The 23,257-nt window shown below is 42.8% G+C and overlaps 1 protein-coding gene across 2 annotated transcripts in view; it reads left to right on the forward strand.

Annotated features, from left to right (window-relative positions):
• hig (hikaru genki) overlaps positions 1-23,257 on the forward strand; it is a 171,430-nt gene that overhangs the window by 54,309 nt on the left and 93,864 nt on the right. For both annotated transcript variants that reach the window (XM_071695544.1, XM_071695545.1), the window contains exon 2: positions 6,663-6,754. In XM_071695544.1, the coding sequence (XP_071551645.1) occupies positions 6,663-6,754 (92 nt within the window). The remainder of the gene's footprint in view (positions 1-6,662; positions 6,755-23,257) is intronic.

Genomic DNA, 23,257 nt, shown 5'->3' on the forward strand with positions numbered 1-23,257 from the left:
GGACGTTATAATCTTGTTCAGAGGAGCTGGAATTATGCAGTCATTCGACGAGATGGTAAGACTATAAGGAACTTTGGGTGAAGAATTAGGAGAGGAGACTTGATTTTTAGAGGCGTCAAGCGTAACTAGGTTACAACTGCTTCATTGGGAATTCCTGTCCGAATCAGGGTTTGATAGCGGTAGCTGGGACGCAGAGGACGAGAAAGAGAAAGTTCGACCAAGAGGATGTGGAAGAGACTTTGGGGTGTGTAAGATTAGGACTATAATGTTGAATTATTAGCTTGTGAAGGCATTTGGTAATGTAACACTTCACTAATGTAAACCTCCTAATGTATTTTAATGTCCTAGCATACGTAATTCTTCCATTATGCTAGTATCTCGTACGTTATCCTCCCTCTGTAAAGTAATCCTGCGACTGTAATCTAATCCTTCATGTAATGTAATCCTTCGACTGCGATATAATCGGCCCACTTTAGTGTAATCCTCTCACACTGTTGGCATGATCCTCAAATACACATTATCCTCCAAACATCAGTCGGTGAGTTCTGTCATCCAGGCCCCAGAGACTTGTTTCGACACACACACACACACACAAACACACACACAAACACACGCGCGCGCGCCCTTCGAGGACACACGCCCTTCGAGGCCTATGAAGGTTCTGTGAGAGGATGGTGCCGCCCTTCCTCCTCACTTTGGTGTAGAGGAGAGCTATAGTAATCCTCCACATGGGAAACCAGACTCTGGGGCATCAAAGGGAACATTAGATATGGTAATCTGTACATGGGTCCTGGGAGTATAAAGTGTATGGTCCTAGGAGTGTAAAGTACGTGGGTCCTAGGAGTGTAAAGTGTATGCGTCCTGAGAGTGTAAAGCATGTGATCCTAGGAGTGTAAAGTATGTGGTCCTAGGAGTGTAAAGTATGTGGTCCTAGGAGTGTAAAGTATGTGACCTTAGAAGTGTGAATTATGTGGCGCTTGGAGTGTAAAGTATGTGATCTTAGAAGTGAAAGCATGTGAATGTAGGAGTGTAAAGTGTGTGAATCTAGAAGTGTAAAGTATGTGACCACTAGGAGTGTATAGTATGTGGTTCTAGCAGTGTATTTGACCCCCAGGGGTGTATAGTATGTGGTTCTAGGAGCGTACATGTGGTTTTAGCAGTGTACAGTATGTGATCCTAGAAGAGTAATGTGGTAAGCATGTCAAAATGCGAAGGAGCCCAGCGTTGAGTTATGCCTTTGTCATAGACGACCCTTCAAAACCAGACAGCATTAACAGTGGATAAGAGAGACAGAGGCGAGCATGGTACGGCTGAGAAAGGGACAGAGAAACTTTTGAGAAGAATATCTTGGACGAGGCAGGACATAGCCTATGACTTTTCCACACACATTCATCACGAGTAAATTTCCAGTCAAAGAGTATCACTCAGGCAGAGGAATTCGTAGCATTGAACAGTTCTTCAGAAGATGCAAAGATGGAAGACATAAGGGCCATTGTGTCGACGAGGAAACTCGTGAGAAGTGATACAAGGAAGTAACTTTTAAAGTATGATAGTAGTGGATGAATGGAGTACACTGAATGATGGATTTGTGATTGTAGACTGGACCAAAAAGTGTAGAAAGTTGTATGATAGTAGAGAAAGTTCAAGAAATTGGGCCCCAGTCTGTGTAAAACTCCTTGGCCTTAAGTACAAAGAGGTGATCACACACACACACACACACACACACACACACAGAGGGAGTGAGGAGGGTAGAGTATAGGATGAAGGTGGCAGTCTTGATTGTGAGGAATGACCCGTCGCCATCATCACAATTATATTCCGTCCTTTGAGAAACGAGTCTCTTTGATCGTGCCAGCAATATTTCACGCAGAGACTTCTAATAACATTCTGAGTCCCGGACGCACCACGTACTTCACAAATTTGTAAGACGTGAGATGTTTCTGTGGAGCGAAAAAAATAAATAAAAATGCGATATATTTTTATCTTTACTGTTCTCTGTAGCCGTTTCTCAGACTGCGTACTAGTCTTGTGAATCGTTTTTTTTTTTTTTTTTTCTTATAAACCCGAAAATTTTCGTCGACTTTTTATTTCCTTATCGCGTCTGTGTACTGCTTACTTGGCTTCGGGACATAGGATGTTATTATAGCTAAGTCTTTTCCACATTTACTTTACGCAACTCAGTAGAATTCAAATCTATTTTAATATCCTTTTTTTTTTTCCTTCCTGCCGATGTATAAAACTTTGAATTGATCGATAGAAAAAAAAAAATCATTTGCCTCTTGTGAACTTCATCTATCAGTCTGTCAGCTGTTGTTTTGATGTTCAATTTCCCGTTAGCTTCATTTCCCAGCTTAGTATCGTTTGCGAATTTTGCTAGTTTGCAGCGTAGCCCAACACTATTAATGTAGCGGAAAGAGAGAATTCGCCCCATGAGCGATCACTGTAGCGTATCTCTTGATAAGTCCAGCCATTCTGAAGATTAAACTGCCATTAAAGACGCTCTGTTTACGGCCAGTCACTGCATTTTTTTGACCAACTGTAGATACAACGCCATCTGTAACGTGCGACATAAACTTTTGCGAGCAGTCATTGCTGGGTAGGACTTTATTGCAACGTCTTCAGAAGATCTAGATAATTGACGTCATTTACTTTACTTTCGTCATACGTTGTTCAATCATAAAGTCTTACCAAACATCACAGATTGCTTAGTATACCTTGATGTGGATCGACGTATAGTACTTAGTGAGTCTTGACACGATTTGTAAGCTCTCGTCTCCGCTCATGGGTTCCATAAGATGGCTACTTACGAACTTCAAACTGACTTGGACATTAGTTCCCCAGCAGGGACCGACAGGGACTTGATATGTTTTCCTAATATGATATTGATGTCAATGTCATCCAATCCTCTGGAACTTTCCCTGTAGTAAGTGACTTACTGAAACGAATAACCAGTAGCTTAATTATCTTGATATGAGCTTCTCTCATTATTCTTGGATAAAACTTATCAGGGCCTGCCATTTTTATTTACTTTCATTCCACTTCAAATTGACATCTTGAACGTGTATGTCATTTTGTTGGGAAATGTTACCATCCGCTAGCAATGGGACTGGACCTGGATCAGAAGTTGTGTCCTAATTGTAAATACGGAAAAGAATTATTTCATACATTTACTATTGCTTTACTGTCCTGATTTGTTACTGTATCTTATAAGCAAAGAACCATCTATGTAGGTAGTGACTATCTTGCTTCTAACATAGGGACAGAATTCCTAAATTTTCTTTGGCTGCTTGTAGAATTCTTGGCTTCATAGTGGATATTGACGTTCATTATAACAATTTTTTTTTCATGCACTCTGAGTTTCTTGAACAACAAACAGTTTTCCACTTCACCGTCACACCAATCTGGCATACTTCCAGAAAGTTAGCATCAGTTACACATCAACACACGCGTGTGTTTCTCCCTTGCTCCATTTCAATGCCTTACAGAACTTTTCCAGGCTACGTCCATATCGGTTTCATTTACGGTGTCTTTCCAGTGTACTGTATCCTGTTCTGTGCAAAATGGCTAATATAGATAAATGTACACGAGCATACATACATTTACACGACTGTGAACACAAACAGACCCAATCTGGACACATTCAGTATGCAGTTAATATTTCAGAGTTCTCTTCGTTAATAAATGAAAAGATAAGTAAATTTAACACACACACACACACACACACACACACACACACCTGCCCAAGGCTGATGTGTGCGTATATATATATATATATATATATATATATATATATATATATATATATATATATATATATATATATTTTTTTTTTTTTTTTTTTTTTTTTTTTTTTTTTTACCTCGTCGCTGTCTCCCGCGTTTGCGAGGTAGCGCAAGGAAACAGACGAAAGAAATGGCCCAACCCCCCCCCATACACATGTACATACACACGTCCACACACGCAAATATACATACCTACACAGCTTTCCATGGTTTACCCCGGACGCTTCACATGCCTTGATTCAATCCACTGACAGCACGTCAACCCCTGTATACCACATCGCTCCAATTCACTCTATTCCTTGCCCTCCTTTCACCCTCCTGCATGTTCAGGCCCCGATCACACAAAATCCTTTTCACTCCATCTTTCCACCTCCAATTTGGTCTCCCTCTTCTCCTCGTTCCCTCCACCTCCGACACATATATCCTCTTGGTCAATCTTTCCTCACTCATTCTCTCCATGTGCCCAAACCACTTCAAAACACCCTCTTCTGCTCTCTCAACCACGCTCTTTTTATTTCCACACATCTCTCTTACCCTTACGTTACTTACTCGATCAAACCACCTCACACCACACATTGTCCTCAAACATCTCATTTCCAGCACATCCATCCTCCTGCGCACAACTCTATCCATAGCCCACGCCTCGCAATCATACAACATTGTTGGAACCACTATTCCTTCAAACATACCCATTTTTGCTTTCCGGGATAATGTTCTCGACTTCCACACATTTTTCAAGGCTCCCAAAATTTTCGCCCCCTCCCCCACCCTATGATCCACTTCCGCTTCCATGGCTCCATCCGCTGCCAGATCCACTCCCAGATATCTAAAACACTTCACTTCCTCCAGTTTTTCTCCATTCAAACTCACCTCCCAACTGACTTGACCCTCAACCCTACTGTACCTAATAACCTTGCTCTTATTCACATTTACTCTTAACTTTCTTCTTCCACACACTTTACCAAACTCCGTCACCAGCTTCTGCAGTTTCTCACATGAATCCGCCACCAGCGCTGTATCATCAGCGAACAACAACTGACTCACTTCCCAAGCTCTCTCATCCCCAACAGACTTCATACTTGCCCCTCTTTCCAAAACTCTTGCATTTACCTCCCTAACAACCCCATCCATAAACAAATTAAACAACCATGGAGACATCACACACCCCTGCCGCAAACCTACATTCACTGAGAACCAATCACTTTCCTCTCTTCCTACACGTACACATATATACACGTACATATATATATATATATATATATATATATATATATATATATATATATATATATATATATATATATATATATTGGATGTTTTGGACAATCACATGTTTATCAAATGGCGTCCTAGCTTCGTCTCTTCGATGTATATCATCTGACTGTTATATTTCTCTCTTGTGTCTCCCCTGATGATGTGATTATTACACGAAAGTGCACTTGGGAACTTTTCGTGTTTCATTTTCCCCGTGGACTCGTACGAATATATATATATATATATAAAGAGAACAGACACGGTACAGCAATACAAGGTTTAGAGACGGGGCAACACGAGCGTGAAACACTCTCCCAGTAGCGCACAGATAGTAATCACAACTTGTAAATACATGCATCCCAACACTTCATAGCTGCAGCCTTTCCAGCTCCCGCCTGACTCTCGCCGTGAGCACTAATCACATCTTGGTTAATGTCGTATCACAATAGACTAGACCAATCACGGGAGGACGGCAATCATAATTATGATAATCCCGGGCCAGAATCCCGGGCCAGTTGCTACGGCAGTGCGGATGCTGATGGCGAAACGGACCAATCAGCGGGCAGTAGAGGTTGTGACACAGACTACCCGTGCCCGAGAGAATGCGACGGTGCCAAATGGCAAGGGAAATCAAATTTACCTTTAGTTAGATCAGGCTAATCAAACATAATACAATCTGCTTTGGTGACTCTCTAATTGTTACAGAGAATCAATCGTAACCTAATCCTCTTTAGTAAGTTAGACTAGATGAAACTGGCTCTATGTGTGTGTATGTGTGTGTGCGAGTGTGTTCTGAAGAGAGCTGGCATTTTCCAATAGTGATTACCAACCAATCAATAGCGCGTTTACATACACACTCGCAGTCATCAGCAGCCGATGCCACTACAAGGAATTATAGGTAAATATTGGTTTTCTCTTGCTGGCAAAGGTGGCACACGTATTTTCATGCTAAACACAGACCGTCAGTTGTTGAAGGCTTAGAATATGCAACCAAATATGGATGAAGTATTGGGAAAACAAAAAATTCTAAGGAAAAATATATATATGTATGAACCGCTGTTTCATGCATGTGGTACAGTATTTCAAATGAAGGCTGAAGTTAGTGAGAAAAAGATAGATACATGAATCAGTCCTAGATAACCAAGTCATAAGAATTTGAAAATTATTTTGCAATTAAATTGTCAAAAAAAAAAAAAGAAAAAGGAGGGGAGGGGGGTTGGGTTTAAGATGGAGACCAGGTTATCATTCTGGAATGTGAAGCAATATTCCCGACAAAATTTTTACAGTGTCATTTTATGAACGGTGCAGTGGATATTTTTAACAAGGGAGATCCGTTAATGAGAGAGAGAGAGAGAGAGAGAGAGAGAGAGAGAGAGAGAGAGAGAGAGAGAGAGAGAGAGAGAGAGAGAGAGAGATGAATGAAGATAGATTTGATGGACTGAGCGCATGCATATACTCGCAACTAATTCATTATTCATACATCCCCCCCCACGTAATATGTGTATAACCATTTACGGACTGTACATAAATATCACTACTTAATCCAAGTGTCTACCTAACCCTTAACCCTTACCCCCCCCCCCACAACAACCTCCCTTCTCACGCTCTGCTCTGCTCTGTCCTCAGACTCCGGCCGCTTCCAGTCAATGTTCCGGCCGTGTCACGTACACAACGTGCCCAAACACACGGTCCTCACCTACAAGGACCGTCAGATCACGGTAAGTCAAGCCCCCACACAGGGCTGCTGCTCTACTAACAACATTCATTCGTTCTGTAGTTCAGTTTCTAAACTGTAGTGTACATGTTTATACCATATTCATGGCTAAGGTGCATCTTCGGAGCAATTTTTCTCTTTTGTGTTGACGAACGCAAAAGAGTGCAAAATATGGGGGAGGGAGGGGAGGAGGGAATGGAACTACAGTTCCTTTTCGTTCCATTTCTTTCGGAGACACTGGGATCTTAAGGGGAAGGGAAGCGTGGTTTCCACTTTCCTTAATGGCATTGGCTTCCCCGCACATCGAATCAAGTTAGGACCAGAGAGCACCCTGCTTTCTGTTTCGGCGCCTCAGCATAGCACTCCAGCAATGAAATGCGAGTTGCTTTATACGCTTACGTCCTAACTCCAAAAGAATTTGTAAAGACTTTTGTAAAGACTTTTGTAAAGACTTTTCATTAAATTCTATTGTAATCAAAGTGAGTGCATAAAAGGGAAGTATTTTCTGTCATTTAAAAGACCACAGTATTCATGAACTGTACGAGACAAATCTCCTTAAATACACTTCCACCTCAACAGACTTAGGACTCTGTTCTGTGTAACAGCACTCGACCCCCTCCCACCTAAGATGATCTACAACTAATCACCAACCCCCAGGTAGCAGTAGAAACCTTACCCCTGCCTCACACTTCAGTAACCTCAACTCGCAGTCACCTCCCCCACAACAAGTTTACACAGACCACACGCATACATACTGAAATAACTCGACAATCACTAAACAACCGACATACCAGCTCGTTCTTAAACTCCAGCCCACTAGACATACACCTACCAGAAACCACACTCCCAAGACAAACACGAGTCACACTCTCTCCTCCTTTCGCTTTGGACATCACCCATCTCTTCACCACTATTTCACTATGTCCCAAGAACCTTCATGCGCACGATGCAACTACTAGTAAGAAGAAATTGAGCACTAACTATGCTACTGCCCCGCCTTCTCTGCACGTAAACGCACACACAACATAACACTTGATGACGAGCTTTGGTCCCGTCCATTGGACATGGCCACCTTCCTGAGCGCTGCAGGAACCTCATAAAGACAGAAGGGACTCCCTAGTAGAAAGTAAGGCGTGTATATATATATATATATATATATATATATATATATATATATATATATATATATATATATATATACACACACACGCGCACACAAACATACAAGGATTCATAGATGCCCCGGTTGTTATACAAGAAAAATATTCATTTGCTGCTTTTGATCACCTTACAGTTCCCCGATTTTCCCTACGCTTCATTGCACATTTGTAAATACTGCCAGCAGCTCTCTCCACTACTGTACACGTCAGTAAATCTACTTACAGCAATAAAGAACACACAGTAAACTGAACTCTTGTACGTCCTACCTGCCTCTCTTTATATCAGCACACGTCTGCAGACCTGTATCTTTCAGCCACATCAAGCTACGGGTCTGTGAACACACCAGCACATGGTGTACATCACTACACTTTCCAGCTCTTAGCTGCACGTCCATCCCCTCACCCTGCCGAATTGACGAGGGAATACTTACTTGGCCACTTGACACCCTCTGGACACCCTTCTGCGCCTTCGTCTTGCTCCTTACCCTTCACAAGCGCACCCAGGGGAAGGAGCATCCGATATATCATCCTGCCTGCCCAGGGGTTGGTGTCTGGCCCCGCCTGCCTGCCTGCCTGCCTGCCCTTGGCGGCGGAATATCAATATTGAGTGTGTGACGGTCTATGTTCCAACCTGGCGCACGGGGGGATGAACGAGTACCTCTCCATCAGTAGACTCACGCCCCACTGTAGGAAAGAGAGGACATTGCCCAGGCTGTGTGGTACACCCATTTACAGTTCCCCCAACGCCTTGTGAGCAGCTAACATGGACAAGAAATTACACAGGATAGTGCCATCCATTTCTTGTATTTCTTCTTGACTTCTCTACACCCATTTAAGCTTACTGCTTTCTCTTTCTCCCCCACACACACTCCTTACACTCGCCTACACCCCACCACACACACACACAGCATTGACTCCGACTCCACGAGCAGAGCCACACTGCAGTAACTCAGGAAATTGAATTCCAGATAAAAGAAGGTCTTGCCTCGTATATATAGGCTGGCTTATACTTAGAGGGCAGCGTTAAACCTCATTCGCGGGTTACATATATGCTGCCGTTACCTAGAAGCTTAAGTCATTGGCTCCTAAATGATGACGAAACTGGAGAGGGAAGTGATATAAACTTCGCGCAGGACAGAGGATATTATGTTCAGGTCCAAAACTAGGGGACATAACGAGCAGGTATAAAAGAGAAGTGGGGGGTGGCGTGAGGATGCAGTTCTTCAGCAAGAGTTGTGGATGCGGGGAGCAAGCTGAGCGAGGTGTTAGTGAATGCAGTTAATACCGAAAAAGATCAGAAGGGGTTCAACTCCGTGTACGGGGAATTAAGCCATCGTGAATGAGGTTGGACCTTGCATCTGTTCATCTTGCACAACAGGTTAGTTAGCAGTCGTGTGTGAATGTGTTGTGATCTTAACGTAGGGGTTTAAGTCATCGTGCACACGAGGCTAAGTCGTCATATAGAAGATATAAGTCGTCGTATATAACTTAGACATCATATAAAACATAAACCGTCGTGTATAACTTAGATTACCGAACCTATAAACCTAAAAGTCGTATATAACAAAGGATAGATCACTGGACACAAGGGTTCTATTGTAAGTTGGCAATCAAGAGTTATCGTCGAAAAATCAATAAGTCATCGTAAGTCTCCCAATTTGGTTATGTCGTCGAACTGAAGGGGTTTTTTTTAAGTCATCGTCCTCAAAGGAGTTAACCTATGACCTAACGAGTCCTGTAGATACGACGTGATCCTTTGTCACACATGTTTACCCACACTTGCACGCGAAGCGGGTTGAAACCCGACATGGCCTGTGCTCGCGACCCGTGACGTGTAGAAGGTTATATTGACCTGAAGAATGACGTGAAGGATGCAGACGGCCATTTTGACGTGCGACCTGACCTGCAAGACGTGGAATGAGCAGCCAAGGCACCAGCACCAGTCGTCTCTGGTGATTTACCCAAGAACAACATTGGCTTGATTAAAGGCCAGCCAGTTTATGGTCCATTGTGACGCTGTGTACCGAGGAGGGGGAGAGAGAGAGAGAGAGAGAGAGAGAGAGAGAGAGAGAGAGAGAGAGAGAGAGAGAGAGAGAGAGATAGAGTCACGGACTTCAGCCACCCAAACACCACATACTCATGGTCTTCTCCTTCTCTTGACCTCGAACCAGACAGCATCACGGACAGTGTCCAGCCACGGACCAGACTGGGTCACGGACAGTGACCAGCCACGGACCAGACTGGGTCACGGACAGTAACCAGCCACGGACCAGACTGGGTCACGGACAGTGACCAGCCACGAGCCAGACAGTGACCAGACAGAAGCAAGATATATATTATGGGTCAGTATATCAACTGGACATGGGCAACTTTTGAAATTCAACTATAATATTTATCGCAAATAAAGACCAAAGTATTTAATTACTTAAACAAACATTGAATAAAATGACCCGTTTTATATGCATGTGTGTGTGTGTGTGTGTGTGTGTGTGTGTGTGTGTGTGTGTGTGTGTGTCTGTCTGTCTGTCTGTCTGCGTATGTGTGTGTATGTGTGTTGGTGTGATGCCACAATGGCGGTTTAATATATTTATGGATGGGTTGGTGAGGGAGGTTAATGCAACGCTCCTGGAGAAAGGGGGCCAAGTTGCTGTCTGTAGTGGGTGAAGGCGGGGCGGGGAAGTGAGGCAGCTGTTGTTTGCTGATGACACGGCGTTGGCGGCATATTCGAGAGAGAAACTGTAGAAGTTGATGTCCGAGTTTGGGAGAGTGTGTGAAAGGAGAACGTTGGTCGTGAATATAAAAAGTGGAAAAGTTACTAGGCTGAACACTGCAATGTAACAGGTTTGTTATGGTGTGAGTTTGAATACAGAAAATTGTAGGGAACTGGGGTGTCTTAGATACCTGGGAGTGGACATGGCAGCGCGTGGAATCATGGAGATAGATGTGAGTCATAAGGTGGGTGAGTGCTCATGGTTCTGGGGGCACTGAGGAATGTGTGGGAAGAGAGGTAACCATCCGGAGGGCGAAAATGGGTTCATTTGAAAGTACAGTAATTCCAACGATGTTGTATGGATGCGAGACATGGGCTAACAGATGAGGATGTGCGGAGGAGGGTGGATGTGTTCGAAATGAAATGTTTGGAGGACAGTATGTGGTGTGAGGAGAGTTGATCGAATAAGTAATGATGAGATGAGAGATAGATGTGGTATTAAGAATATGGTTGAGAGAGGTGAAGAGGGTGTGCTGATGGGTTTGGAGATATGGGAAGAACTATTGGGAGAGGTAAACAATGAGGATATATGTGTCAGACGTGGAGGGAACAAGGAGAAGGGGGAAGCCAGATTGGAGATGGAAGGATGTGTGCGATACACAGAGATCGTCGTGCTGTGAATGGATTGAACCAGGGCATGTGAGGTAGCCGGGGGATATACGAGCAAATATATGAAGGTGAAATCGCACTTCAGTAGGACAAGTGTGATCATCATATCTAGAGTATATATATATATATATATATATATATATATATATATATATATATATATATATATATATATAATGGATATCTTTTACTGTGTCTGAGAGTCATATTTGCAAACTTTTAACGTTCCCTAGTTCTGTTTGTTTACAGTTTACACGTTCAGCTGTGGGAAGCAAAAAGATAAAAAAAAAAAAAATGGGGGATTTGGAATTTACACAGCTTATCCAATATAAAACTCATCTGAACTTTTGAGATAGATGGTGTATCCTTGACACAAGCACTTACACCCTAGTGGGGAGTGGGGGTGCTATAGACGATGTACGATGACTTAAACCTTTGAGTACGATGACAGTCCTGGTGTGCGTTGACTTAAACCCTTTGAGTACGATAGCGACCTGTCCTGTGCAGTGATTTGATTGTTGTTTACGATGACTTACCCTTGTGTGTGATGACTTGACCCTTGCGTAACATGACCTAATCCTTGTGGGCGATGACGTAACCCCTTATGGACAATGACATAGCTTTTGTGTACGAGGACTTGACCCTTGAGTTCGATACAGTCTATGATTTCACGTTATCTTACGATGACTCAAATCTTGTGTCCGACAACTTTAGCCTTATGCACGATACTTCATTCCACATGTACAAAGACTTTAGCTTTATGTACGATGACTTGATAACCTTACCTTCGTTTTCGATAAGCTTGAACTCCTGTGTACGATAATACAACTCTTTGTGTATGATAACTCTGTAACATGTTTACGATGATTTAACCCTTCAAAATGCTGATAAAACACCTTCCCAGCGGTTGTTTTTCACACCCTTCCCTGAGTACGATAACTTAACAGCTTTCGGTCGATAACTCACCCGAGTGCAATACGGCAGGGGCTCGTGTTTACAAGTTTTTGATGGTGATGGACCAATTTCCAGACCTGGGTAATTATTTACCCAGTCAAACAGTCGATAGTTGGAGGTGGCTATGAACAGCAAGGAGAACGTAGAATGTAAAATGGTGTATGATGTCGGTGTGAGAAGCGTATGAATGACAAGCTCAAGTTGGGTGGGGAGGAGGGGGAGACTCGCTAACTTCCCGCCTACCTCAGAGATCTTAAGATGGCCAGAAAAATATTCCTTATTTTGCGTCGGGGGCAAAAAAAAAAAAAAAGAAAATATGATACGGTTATCCTCTTTGAGGAGCAGCCCCGACACAACTTGCCCTCTTACAAAATGACATATTTTTCTCCACTGAAAAGCAGAGACCTTAATTCGTACCAATTAGCGGAAAAAATCCACAAAAAAAAAAAGCATCGTATAAACGCGGTAAATACGTCATAAATATAGTCTTCTTGAAGTGATTTCTATTCGTCGTCTTGTTTCATGACGTCACCTACAGGTTACGTCATTCATAGGAAGAGTATCTGTGTAATCCGAAATCTCCATCTTGGACCAAATACGTACAGTATGTACGTTCTATCTACTCGTAAATTATTAGCATTTATATAAACTTTCGTTGTTGACATCTACAGGCAAGTTTTCAGCAGGGACAACATCAAAATACATTTATATAAACACACACCGTACCTCACTTACTGCTGTGTCATCAGTGTTAAGTGTGACTCCATTAGCTATATTATCTTTTAACCCGTTGTGTACGATAATTTGAAGTCCTTGTGTACGATGACAACTCTTTTCGAGTTAGAACAACCTGTTTACGATGACTTTATCCCTTTTGTACAATGAGTTAACCCGTTGTGTACGATAGCACTCGTTCAAGAGGACTTTATTCCTTGTTTGTAGTAACTTTATGTGTACGATAGCCCTTGTTTACGATGACTTAACCGTGCGTGTACGATAGCATTTGTTTACGATAACTTAACCTCTTATATACGATGACGTGACCCTTAACATTTGTTTTATGATTTCAACGTTTTTCTGTAAAATATCTTAATTGCTGTGAATGTAAACAGCTCTTTTTGTAAGTTAACCGAACCTGTTGTGTACGATGCTTTAGCCTTGTGTGTACGATGACTTATCCCCACGAGTACGATGACTTCACCACTGCGTACGATAACGAATCCCCCTTGAAGACGATGATTTAACCTTGTGTACAATAATGTAACCACTTAAGAGCGACGACTTACCCTCTTCACGTATAGAGAACGAGACCCTTGAACGAGACTTTAGAATGAGATTCTGAATCAGTTCCTCGAAACGAGACTATGAAGTGAGACCTTGGGACGAAACCCTGAAACAAGACTGTGAATCGAAACCCTGATAAAAGACTCTTGAAACGAGACCTTAAAACGAGACTTCGAAACGAAACCCTGAAACAAAAACGTTGAAACGAGACATTGAAACGAGACCATGAAACACACTATGTGAAATCATTAAGGCGGACTCTCAGTTAACGAACGGCATCGTGAAGGTAAACTCCTTAGGGGAAGATCGTAGCAAGACAATTTGATCGTTATCTTATCGCGTTAACTACCCTTGGGCAGTCATTCATCTACGCGGAAAATGAGCCCTTAAGCAGGACCTGATTACCGGAGTCGGTAGGGAGGAGGGGGGGTTGACTGCTGGGGGAAGGAGGTGGAGGGAGGGATTGAGAAAGGGTGATATCGGATGTGATCCTTGAGGAGAATGATTTTGTGAGAGAGAGAGAGAGAGAGAGAGAGAGAGAGAGAGAGAGAGAGAGAGAGAGAGAGAGGAGAGAGAGAGGAACAACCTTTCCTTATTTTACGTAAAGGCTTGAGGAAGAGATCCATTCCTCGACACTTAAGAACTCGAATCCTTTACAAGAGCAGGATGAAAACATATGATGATCTCAGGGACGATAAGTGCGTAACAAAGAGGGATTAAAGACGGTCCCTTCTTCTTGGGGTTCTGAAGAGTGGCTTGAAGGACGATCTAAGAAAAACTTATCACCATCATGACTCCTCCTCGTCTTAGGTCATGACCTGAGCACAGTTGAATAAGCTCTTAAATGTACGAGTGAATAAGGACTTAAACCACTTACATACACCGTGTCAGTAAGCAGTCGTAGTCCAAACATAGAGAGACGTAGTGTAGCGAGCACTTTGCTTACCACTCGTCATGTACGAGAGTACACCATAAGGCGGGGTTTTATGGTCGAAGAATAAGACTGAAAAAAAAGAAAGCCCAATGACACACTTTTTTTTAACAGCTACCGTTTAAACTGCCATGGCCTATGGTGGAGCAAATACTCGAAACAGCCAATGCACCACTTTAAATCTCTTGCCTCCACCACCACCACCACCACCACTACCTGGGCACTTGTGAGTGAGGAGGAACATGAAAGCACCCACTTAACACTTGTCACTCGCCGCCACTGAGCGTGAACCTCGGCGGCAAGCGACCGCCCAAGGCAAGACACCCCAAGGCCGCAAGTTTCCATACGTGGGTTGGAAGCCACTTACCGCGTCTCATCCCCGAGGATTAACGCCCGCCCAAATTCCCTCCCTTCCCGGCAGTGCAGTTAGCGAAGTTCCCCCCATCCTGGTAATGCAGTGCTAGTGGTTAACAGTCCTGGTAGCGTAGGATGAGGAAAAGGTCCTCCTCCTCCTGGTAATGCAGTTGAAATCAACTGTTCTGGTCGTCCAGCTGGAGGAATTAGATGTCCTGGGAGACCAGCTGGGGAACTTAACTATTCTAGTCGTCCAGCTGGGGAAGTTAAATGTCTTTTTCAGTCCAGTTAGGGAAGTTAGATGTCTTTTTCCGTCCAGTTAGGGACGTTAAATGTCTTTTTCAGCCCAGTTAGGGAAGTTAAATGTCTTTTTCCGTCCAGTTAGGGAAGTTAAATGTCTTTTTCAGTCCAGTTAGGGAAGTTAGATGTCTTTTTCCGTCCAGTTAGGGAAGTTAAATGTCTTTTTCCGTCCAGTTAGGGAAGTTAAATGTCTTTTTCAGTCCAGTTAGGGAAGTTTAATGTTTTTTTCCGTCCAGTTAGGGAAGTTAAATGTCTTTTTCCGTCCAGTTAGGGAAGTTAAATGTCTTTTTCCGTCCAGTTAGGGAAGTTTAATGTCTTTTTCCGTCCAGTTAGGGAAGTTAAATGTCTTTTTCCGTCCAGTTAGGGAAGTTAAATGTCTTTTTCAGTCCAGTTAGGGAAGTTAAATGTCTTTTTCCGTCCAGTTAGGGAAGTTAAATGTCTTTTTCCGTCCAGTTAGGGAAGTTAAATGTCTTTTTCAGTCCAGTTAGGGAAGTTAAATGTCTTTTTCCGTCCAGTTAGGGAACTTAGATGTCTTTTTCAGTCCAGTTAGGGAAGTTAAATGTCTTTTTCCGTCCAGTTAGGGAAGTTAAATGTCTTTTTCAGTCCAGTTAGGGAAGTTAAATGTCTTTTTCAGTCCAGTTAAGGAAGTTAATCATCCTGGTAGTCCAGTTGGGGAATCAACTACCCTTGTAGTCCAGCTGATATGGTATTGCAGTTGTGGAATTTCCCTCTCCGGGTCGTGTGACGTAGGGAAGTTCAGCTATCCAGTTCCTGGAGTCTGGAAGTAAGAGCATGTCTCCACAATGATCAGGAAGGGGGATATTTTCCCCGTCCTGGCAGCGTAGTTCGTGATAGATCATCCCCGTCATGATGTAGTTCAGGGGAATTTACAGCATCAATCAACACAGTCGTTAGAGTAAACGAGAGGGTATATATATATATATATATATATATATATATATATATATATATATATATATATATATATATATATATATATATATATAATCATCAGGGGGGACACAAGAGAGAAATATAAGTCAGTTGATATACGTCGAAGAGACGAAGCTAGGACGCCATTTGGTAAACATGCTATTGTCCAAAACATACATCGAGCGTTCATGAATGCTCATTGTATGTTTTGGACAATCATATATATATATATATATATATAATATATATATATATATATATATATATATATATATATATATATATATATATATATATATATTGGAAAGGATCACAATCTTGCGCGTGATCAAGATATTCCTATGAGTCCACGGGGAAAAATGAAACACGAAAAGTTCCCAAGTGCACTTTCGTGTAATAATTCTCCCCTGATGATGTGATTATTACACGAAAGTGCACTTGGGAACTTTTCATGTTTCATTTTTCCCCGTGGACTCATAGGAATATATATATATATATATATATATATATATATATATATATATATATATATATATATATATATATATATATATACATATATTCTAGGGAGACTAAAACATACTTCTTCTGATGAATGAGGAGAGATTTTTTCGCAAGGGTAGAAGCTTGATTCATAGCAGGAGTGGGTAGACGGTGCCTAAATCCTTTTCGGTGCAACCCGGTCCTTCAGAGTCATAGAAACACAACGTAGGATCAACAACACACAACTTGGACAGTCGTGATCACACCTGCCACAACCACCCGGTTAAGGAGAGTAGATGACCCCGGAATCAGGTCACTCAGTCCAGGAGGATATCCTGTTACAGGATGTCTGGTACAAGGAGAGACGACATTAGAAAACGTGTTCTACATGCACAGAAGAAAGCATCGAAATGTACTTAAGATTGACACTGCGATGAGGGTATACCTAGAGACCGCCACTATGAAGGGTTGAGACCGCCACTGTGAAGAAGAAAATCCGCCACTGTAAAGGAGAAAAACCGCCACTGTGAAGGAGAAAAACCGCCACTGTGAAGGAGAAAAACCGCCAATGTGAAGGAGAAAAACCGCCAATGTGAAGGAGAAAAACCGCCAATGTGAAGGAGAAAAACCGCCAATGTGAAGGAGAAAAACCGCCACTGTGAAGGAGAAAAACCGCCAATGTGAAGGAGAGAAACTGCCAATGTGAAGGGAGAAAAACCGCCACTGTGAAGGAGAAAACCGCCACTGTGAAGAAGAAAAATCGCCACTGTGAAGAAGAAAATACACCACTGTGAAGGCTAGAGACCGCCACTGTGAAGGAGAAACGATTCAGTCTGAAGTGGTAAACAGACCCCCAAATACAAAGCGAAGAAGCCAGCGATCTTTTGCATATAGAAGCAGCTAGAGACTGTGTGTGTGTGTGTGTGTGTGTGTGTATTTTCATAAGCCATCCAACCAATAGTCAGTCTTCGAAGAGGAGGTGGGAACGTGATTGGCTGGGAAGATTCTTCGACGAGATGGAGGAGGAGGAGGTGTGTGTGTGTGTGTATGTTCTCATCTAAGAACATCTAACTCCAGAGGAAACCATAATGTCCCTGCTTCTGAGTGGAGCGCACACTTAAAGATTCATGATCTCCTTCAAAGGAGTTTTTGACGATGATGATAATTGAATTATGATAATGATATAATGAAAATGATGATGATGATTATTATAATATTAATGAGACGAAAAACTATAACAAAATTATAACAAAGCTTACAGTAATAATCATAATGATAATAATAATAATGATAATAATGATAATAAATATAATGATGATAATAATAATAGTGATAATAATAAAACGAGAAAAAGATATGTAACTACAAGAAAAGTATTTACGAAAAAGAAAAGCATTTGCGAAAAAATATATGAAAGAGTAATGATCATAGAAATGCAAGGTATATGTGGAAACATTTGAAGATACGTCACGGGAACTTTAAACTAATTTCCAAGAAATAGAAAAAACAAACAAACAGGGAACAGGAAAGGCTATCAAATGAAATTGCAGGTGGCCACACCTTGAATGAATGCCCAATGAAAGACACTCGTGGTCGAGAGGGAGAGAGAGAGAGAGAGAGAGAGAGAGAGAGAGAGAGAGAGAGAGAGAGAGAGAGAGAGAGAGAGAAGTTCCTACAAAAGATTAAGAAGATTCAAATACTCTCTCTGGAAGACCGTCACACTAAAAATGATAATCTTCAACGGGGAAAAGTTTGGAATGAAATGAAACTTAGCGAGCATAGTAAAATGACACGTTACTTTTTAAAGAATTTTACAAATAGGTAAAAGAAAATAAAATAAGAATTGTGGCTGAGCATTTGGTGCCTTTGTTTACCACAGCAAAGCCAAAAAAGAAATTGAATAGAAACCCTCCAATTCAGCACTATGTCTACAGAGGAGATCTCTTATATGTATCAGATATGTAATATTTTTTCTTCAGTAGAGAAGAAGAAGAAGAGGAAGAAGAAGAAGAAGAAGAAGAAGAGAACCTGGCGTTGTAAAAGAGATTAAGATGGACCAGGTCGTAGTATGATTTTCTTCTTCAAAAGTTAGATCCGGGAAAATCTACAAGACCAGATGAACTGTCACCTCCAGTTGTGTGTGTGAAAGAGAGAAATTGCGAGATCGTTTTCCCTCTCTCTCTCTCTCTCTCTCTCTCTCTCTCTCTCTCTCTCTCTCTCTCTATACCATCATCATCATTTGGAAAGATGTCCTTGAGTTTCAGATGTTGCTCCAGTGTTTGCGAGATGGTATAAGAAATTTGGACTGCCCTTCTAGATCTAGCCTCACCTGATCAGTATTCGAAGAAAATAAGAACTTTTGTTCACTATAACATTAGCACAATCATCTTTACAATATGGCTCCCAGAACAACTGTTCCTTTCCCAATCATCCACAGGAATATTTTCAGCGGAAATGAGATAAGAAAATAGACCGGCTGATATCATCCAGCTGTTTTTATAATGGGGATGGATAACCTAGAGCTCCGTCTACCAACATCACTGAATTTGCCGTCAGTACAAAGAAAAAAAGTCAGGGACTCGGGATGACTTGGGCACAGGAATGACAAACTGGCGTGAGAAATAAGGAAAGAAATTCAACGTTGGTAGGCGAAACGTGATGTAATCTGGAGATCAAAACAAATGCGAATACTGTGCTGAAAAGTGATTCTAGAGATACAAGAAGAGAAAGATCTTTGTCTTCTTATGGGAGACGATCTCATATCGTCTGAAATATAGCTGCCACTTAGAATAAATAGACCGTAAGGAGTCCACTTTAAGTCCCTTTTCATTTGCACAACATCAGACATCATACAGACAATCTACAAGTCGTTTTTAAGGGCACATCTTGACCATGCGATACACATCTGGTCTCCAGAGGATCAAGAGGACCCACACGATAAAGCTTGACAGAGCGCAGGCAGGAGCAACAACTCACATAGGAAAAGATAAGCCAGTTTTCCCTTCAGATAAAAGGAAGGTTCTGCGATGGCGAGGATTCTTCAAGATTCTCGAAGAAAACGAGAACGATTACATCGATATAGACCCATTGCACGAAGTACAGTTGGGATCCTCGTACACGACGCACTTTACTAAGGCCTGAAGAAAGAAATATTCCACACTGATAGAGTGAATTAGCTTCAGTTGGCTGGTCGTCTGGATGATTGAGCTTCTTAGGCCTGTCAAATGCTAGGCCCGTACGGCCGTCAACGTCAAACTACTATATTCTCCAGTTGATAAATCTTTTAACAACTTCTTCAGTTGTTAAGGATAATTCTAAGACCACATACACTCTCACAATGTATGTGGCTCATGTTCCTACAACATATGTGGGTCGTTAAGGCAATCAACGTCAATTTTCTGCATCGTACCAGTTCGTAAGATCTTTATAACACCTTCAGGTAGGTAGTACGGCAGCAGTGAGACACGAGCTATTAATCAGGATTTGATTCTCATCATTTTCGACAGGTGATCTTCCTCAAGGTGAGAGGGAAGGAGGGAGGGATACATCATCTTCCGAGGAAGATAACTGTCGAAATGTTAAGAGAGAAATCCTGATTAGCGGCTCGCGTCTCATTGGTACTACCTGTCTGTCCGTCTACCTGTTAGAATGAACAATACAATGTGAGGCGATATATCTTTTCTCTTTTTCTTCCTTCGGATTAAAGTCATTGGATACTTGAGTACGTTCCCTGCTGATAACGTCAGCGCTAAATGGATCTACGGACAAGAAGGTAAACACAATTTTTTTTTAAGTCAAACTCTCTCTCTCTCTCTCTCTCTCTCTCTCTCTCTCTCTCTCTCTCTCTCTCTCTCTCTCTCTCTCTCTCTCTCTCTCTCTCTCTTTCATCCCTGCATCATCAGCGATACGTATCATCTCCCCCCCCCCTGGGTGACCCTCGCCGGTGGCATTGCCATAACAAAACTCATCACAACTTCGTAAGTCGTGTGTGTCGTGAGGCGAGTGGGCGCAGGATGGGCGTGGTGGGGCGTAAGACACACACACACACACACACACACACACACACACACACACATACACACACATACACACACACACACACACACACACACACACACGGGTTAATGACGCGCGCTTCTGATTAGAGAGAGGGAGAGAGGATGAGTCGGAGATGAATACATAGGGATAGAGAGGAAGCGATTGATGTTGTGGAATTCAAAGTTTACTCATGATACACATTACAGTCGCGGGGTTGAGTGGATGATGTGGAGTCCACATCTGACAACGACATACACTTGCAGGCTTCAATAGATGGTATATTTCGGGGTCACCGATGATTAAAACCGGTTCGCTGAAGAGCTCCCTCCCTTCCTTCTCCTTGTCTTTCCCTCCATCTACCCCTCTTGCACTCCCTCCCATCCTCCAGGCCGTCCGCATCCTAGCCCTCCCTCTAGCTAGATCTATCCTCCCGGTCCTTCCTCCCTAAATCTTACCACAGTGTTAAGGGGGACATGTTTCCGACGACGCCTTCACTTCCTCCTTCCTCGGAACACAACCACCTTATTATCATTATCCCATCTCCCTGTGAATGATACCGCCGCCTGTTTTCCCCTCCTTATATTTCTTTCCTTTATTTTTCCCCCGGGCGAGCGCTGGACGCCCTAAGGGTATATTTTCCCTAGTTGAAATAACCTCCGGGTCAGGGTGAGGTGTGGCGTTATTAAGGGGGCCCCCCAGATTTCCCCCCATCTCCGATCTGGGATGTGGAGATGGTGGTGTCCCAAGATAGGCCTACGAGATCTCTGTGTGGACATAAGTGGGGTGTCCCAGAGCAGTCCCTAGTTCCCCCGCTGGTTGGGGAGGAGGAGTTGGGTGAGGAGGGGCGGGGAGGTAAGGCAAGAGTGCTAGTCGATTGAGGGAGAGAGAGAGAGAGAGAGAGAGAGAGAGAGAGAGAGAGAGAGAGAGAGAGAGAGGGTGAAAGACAGAACGACAGTGAGACAGTGAGAGAGGGAGGAGCCAGAGACTCAGCCGGCAAAATTGGCAATAGGTATTTTTCGTCTTAAGGTAATAAGGAGAATATGAAGAATTCCACATTACACGCCTGACAGCCGTCGTCATGGTAACAGCCACCCTGTCCCTCCCTCCCTTCCTTCCTTCCCACCCTTCCTCCCAGGGTTGTCTCCCGTTCCGTCTCTTCGTCTTTGCTCCAACTTCCATCACAGTGTCCATGTCTCTCCCTCGAATACTTCCTTCATCTCCCTCCCTCCCTCCCTCTCAGTGGTTACCTTTACCACCCTCCCTGCCATTTTCCTCACCCTTTTAGCCACTCTACCCTCCTCCCACCCCTGACACTCTTCCTCCCTCTCTGCTGTTTTCCCTCCCTCCATCTCCCGCTACTCCACCTACCTCTCTCCTTTCCCGTCCCTCCATTCCACACTCCCTCCCTCCCTCACCTTCCCCCCTCCTTCATCCATTAGATCATCGCCTCTCACTTCTCCAGCTTCCTTCCTGATAAAACTCCATCCCGGGATCCTCTAAGCAGAGTTTTCTTGATTACGTTAATGGACATCGGACTAATGATAACTCATATCTGTGGCGAGATTTCTTACAGAGTCTCTCTCTCTCTCTCTCTCTCTCTCTCTCTCTCTCTCTCTCTCTCTCTCTCTCTCTCTCTCTCTCTCTCTCTCTCTCTCTCCTCTTTACGTACCTTGTTTATCTACTTTTCTGTCTCTCGCTTTATCTCTCTTAGGTTATTTACCCATCTGCATATCCGTCTCTCCTGCTCTATCTCTTTTGTACGGTGAGCACTACGCGGTAGCCTTTGCCTTCGTCAAGATGTCATTAAATGTACTTGTGTAATCGTACTATCCCTGGGGGATAGGGGATTAAGAATACTTCCCACGTATTCCCTGCGTGTCGTAGAAGGCGACTAAAGGGGAGGGAGCGGGGGGCTGGAAATCCTCCCCTCTCGTTTTTTTTTTTAATTTTCCAAAAGAAGGAACAGGGGGGCCAGGTGAGGATATTCCAAAAGAGGCCCAGTCCTCTGTTCCTGGCGCTACCTCGCTAGTGCGGGAAATGGCGAATAGTTTAAAAGAAAAGAAAAGAAATATATATATGTATATATATATATATATATATATATATATATATATATATATATATATATATATATATATATATATATATATATCCGTTCATCAATTACCGTAGTCATATGTCCAAATCATTTCAGCACACCCTTCGCAGCTCTCTCGTTCTCACCTCTTACTATCGCTGGCACCGCACCTCACACTTACCCTATCATTGTTTTAATCGACCAACCCTCCTTGCACAACATATTGTCCTCAGGCATTTCATTTGCATCACATTCACCTTCTCGTTCTTCACATTGTTGTGTGGGTCCCATGCCTCGCATCCATATAGCTCCACTGGGACTACTGTACCATCAAACATACTCATCGTTGTCCTGAAAGACGATGACCTCTTTTTCCACACACTTTTCAATGCTCCCAGGATCTTTTCCTCCCCTCACCCACCATGTGACTCACTTCAGCTTCCAATGTTCCATAAGCTGCCATATCCAATCCCAGGTACCTAACACACTCCTCTTCCCTCTAGTTCTCTCCGTTCAAACTTGTACCCCAAATAAACCTTTTTATCACTGGTAAACCTGAGTAACGTGCATTTTATTCATGTTTACTACCCTTCTCCTTTCACACACACAGATAC

Source organism: Panulirus ornatus, chromosome 58, assembly GCF_036320965.1.
Source record: "Panulirus ornatus isolate Po-2019 chromosome 58, ASM3632096v1, whole genome shotgun sequence".
NCBI lineage: Eukaryota > Metazoa > Arthropoda > Malacostraca > Decapoda > Palinuridae > Panulirus > Panulirus ornatus.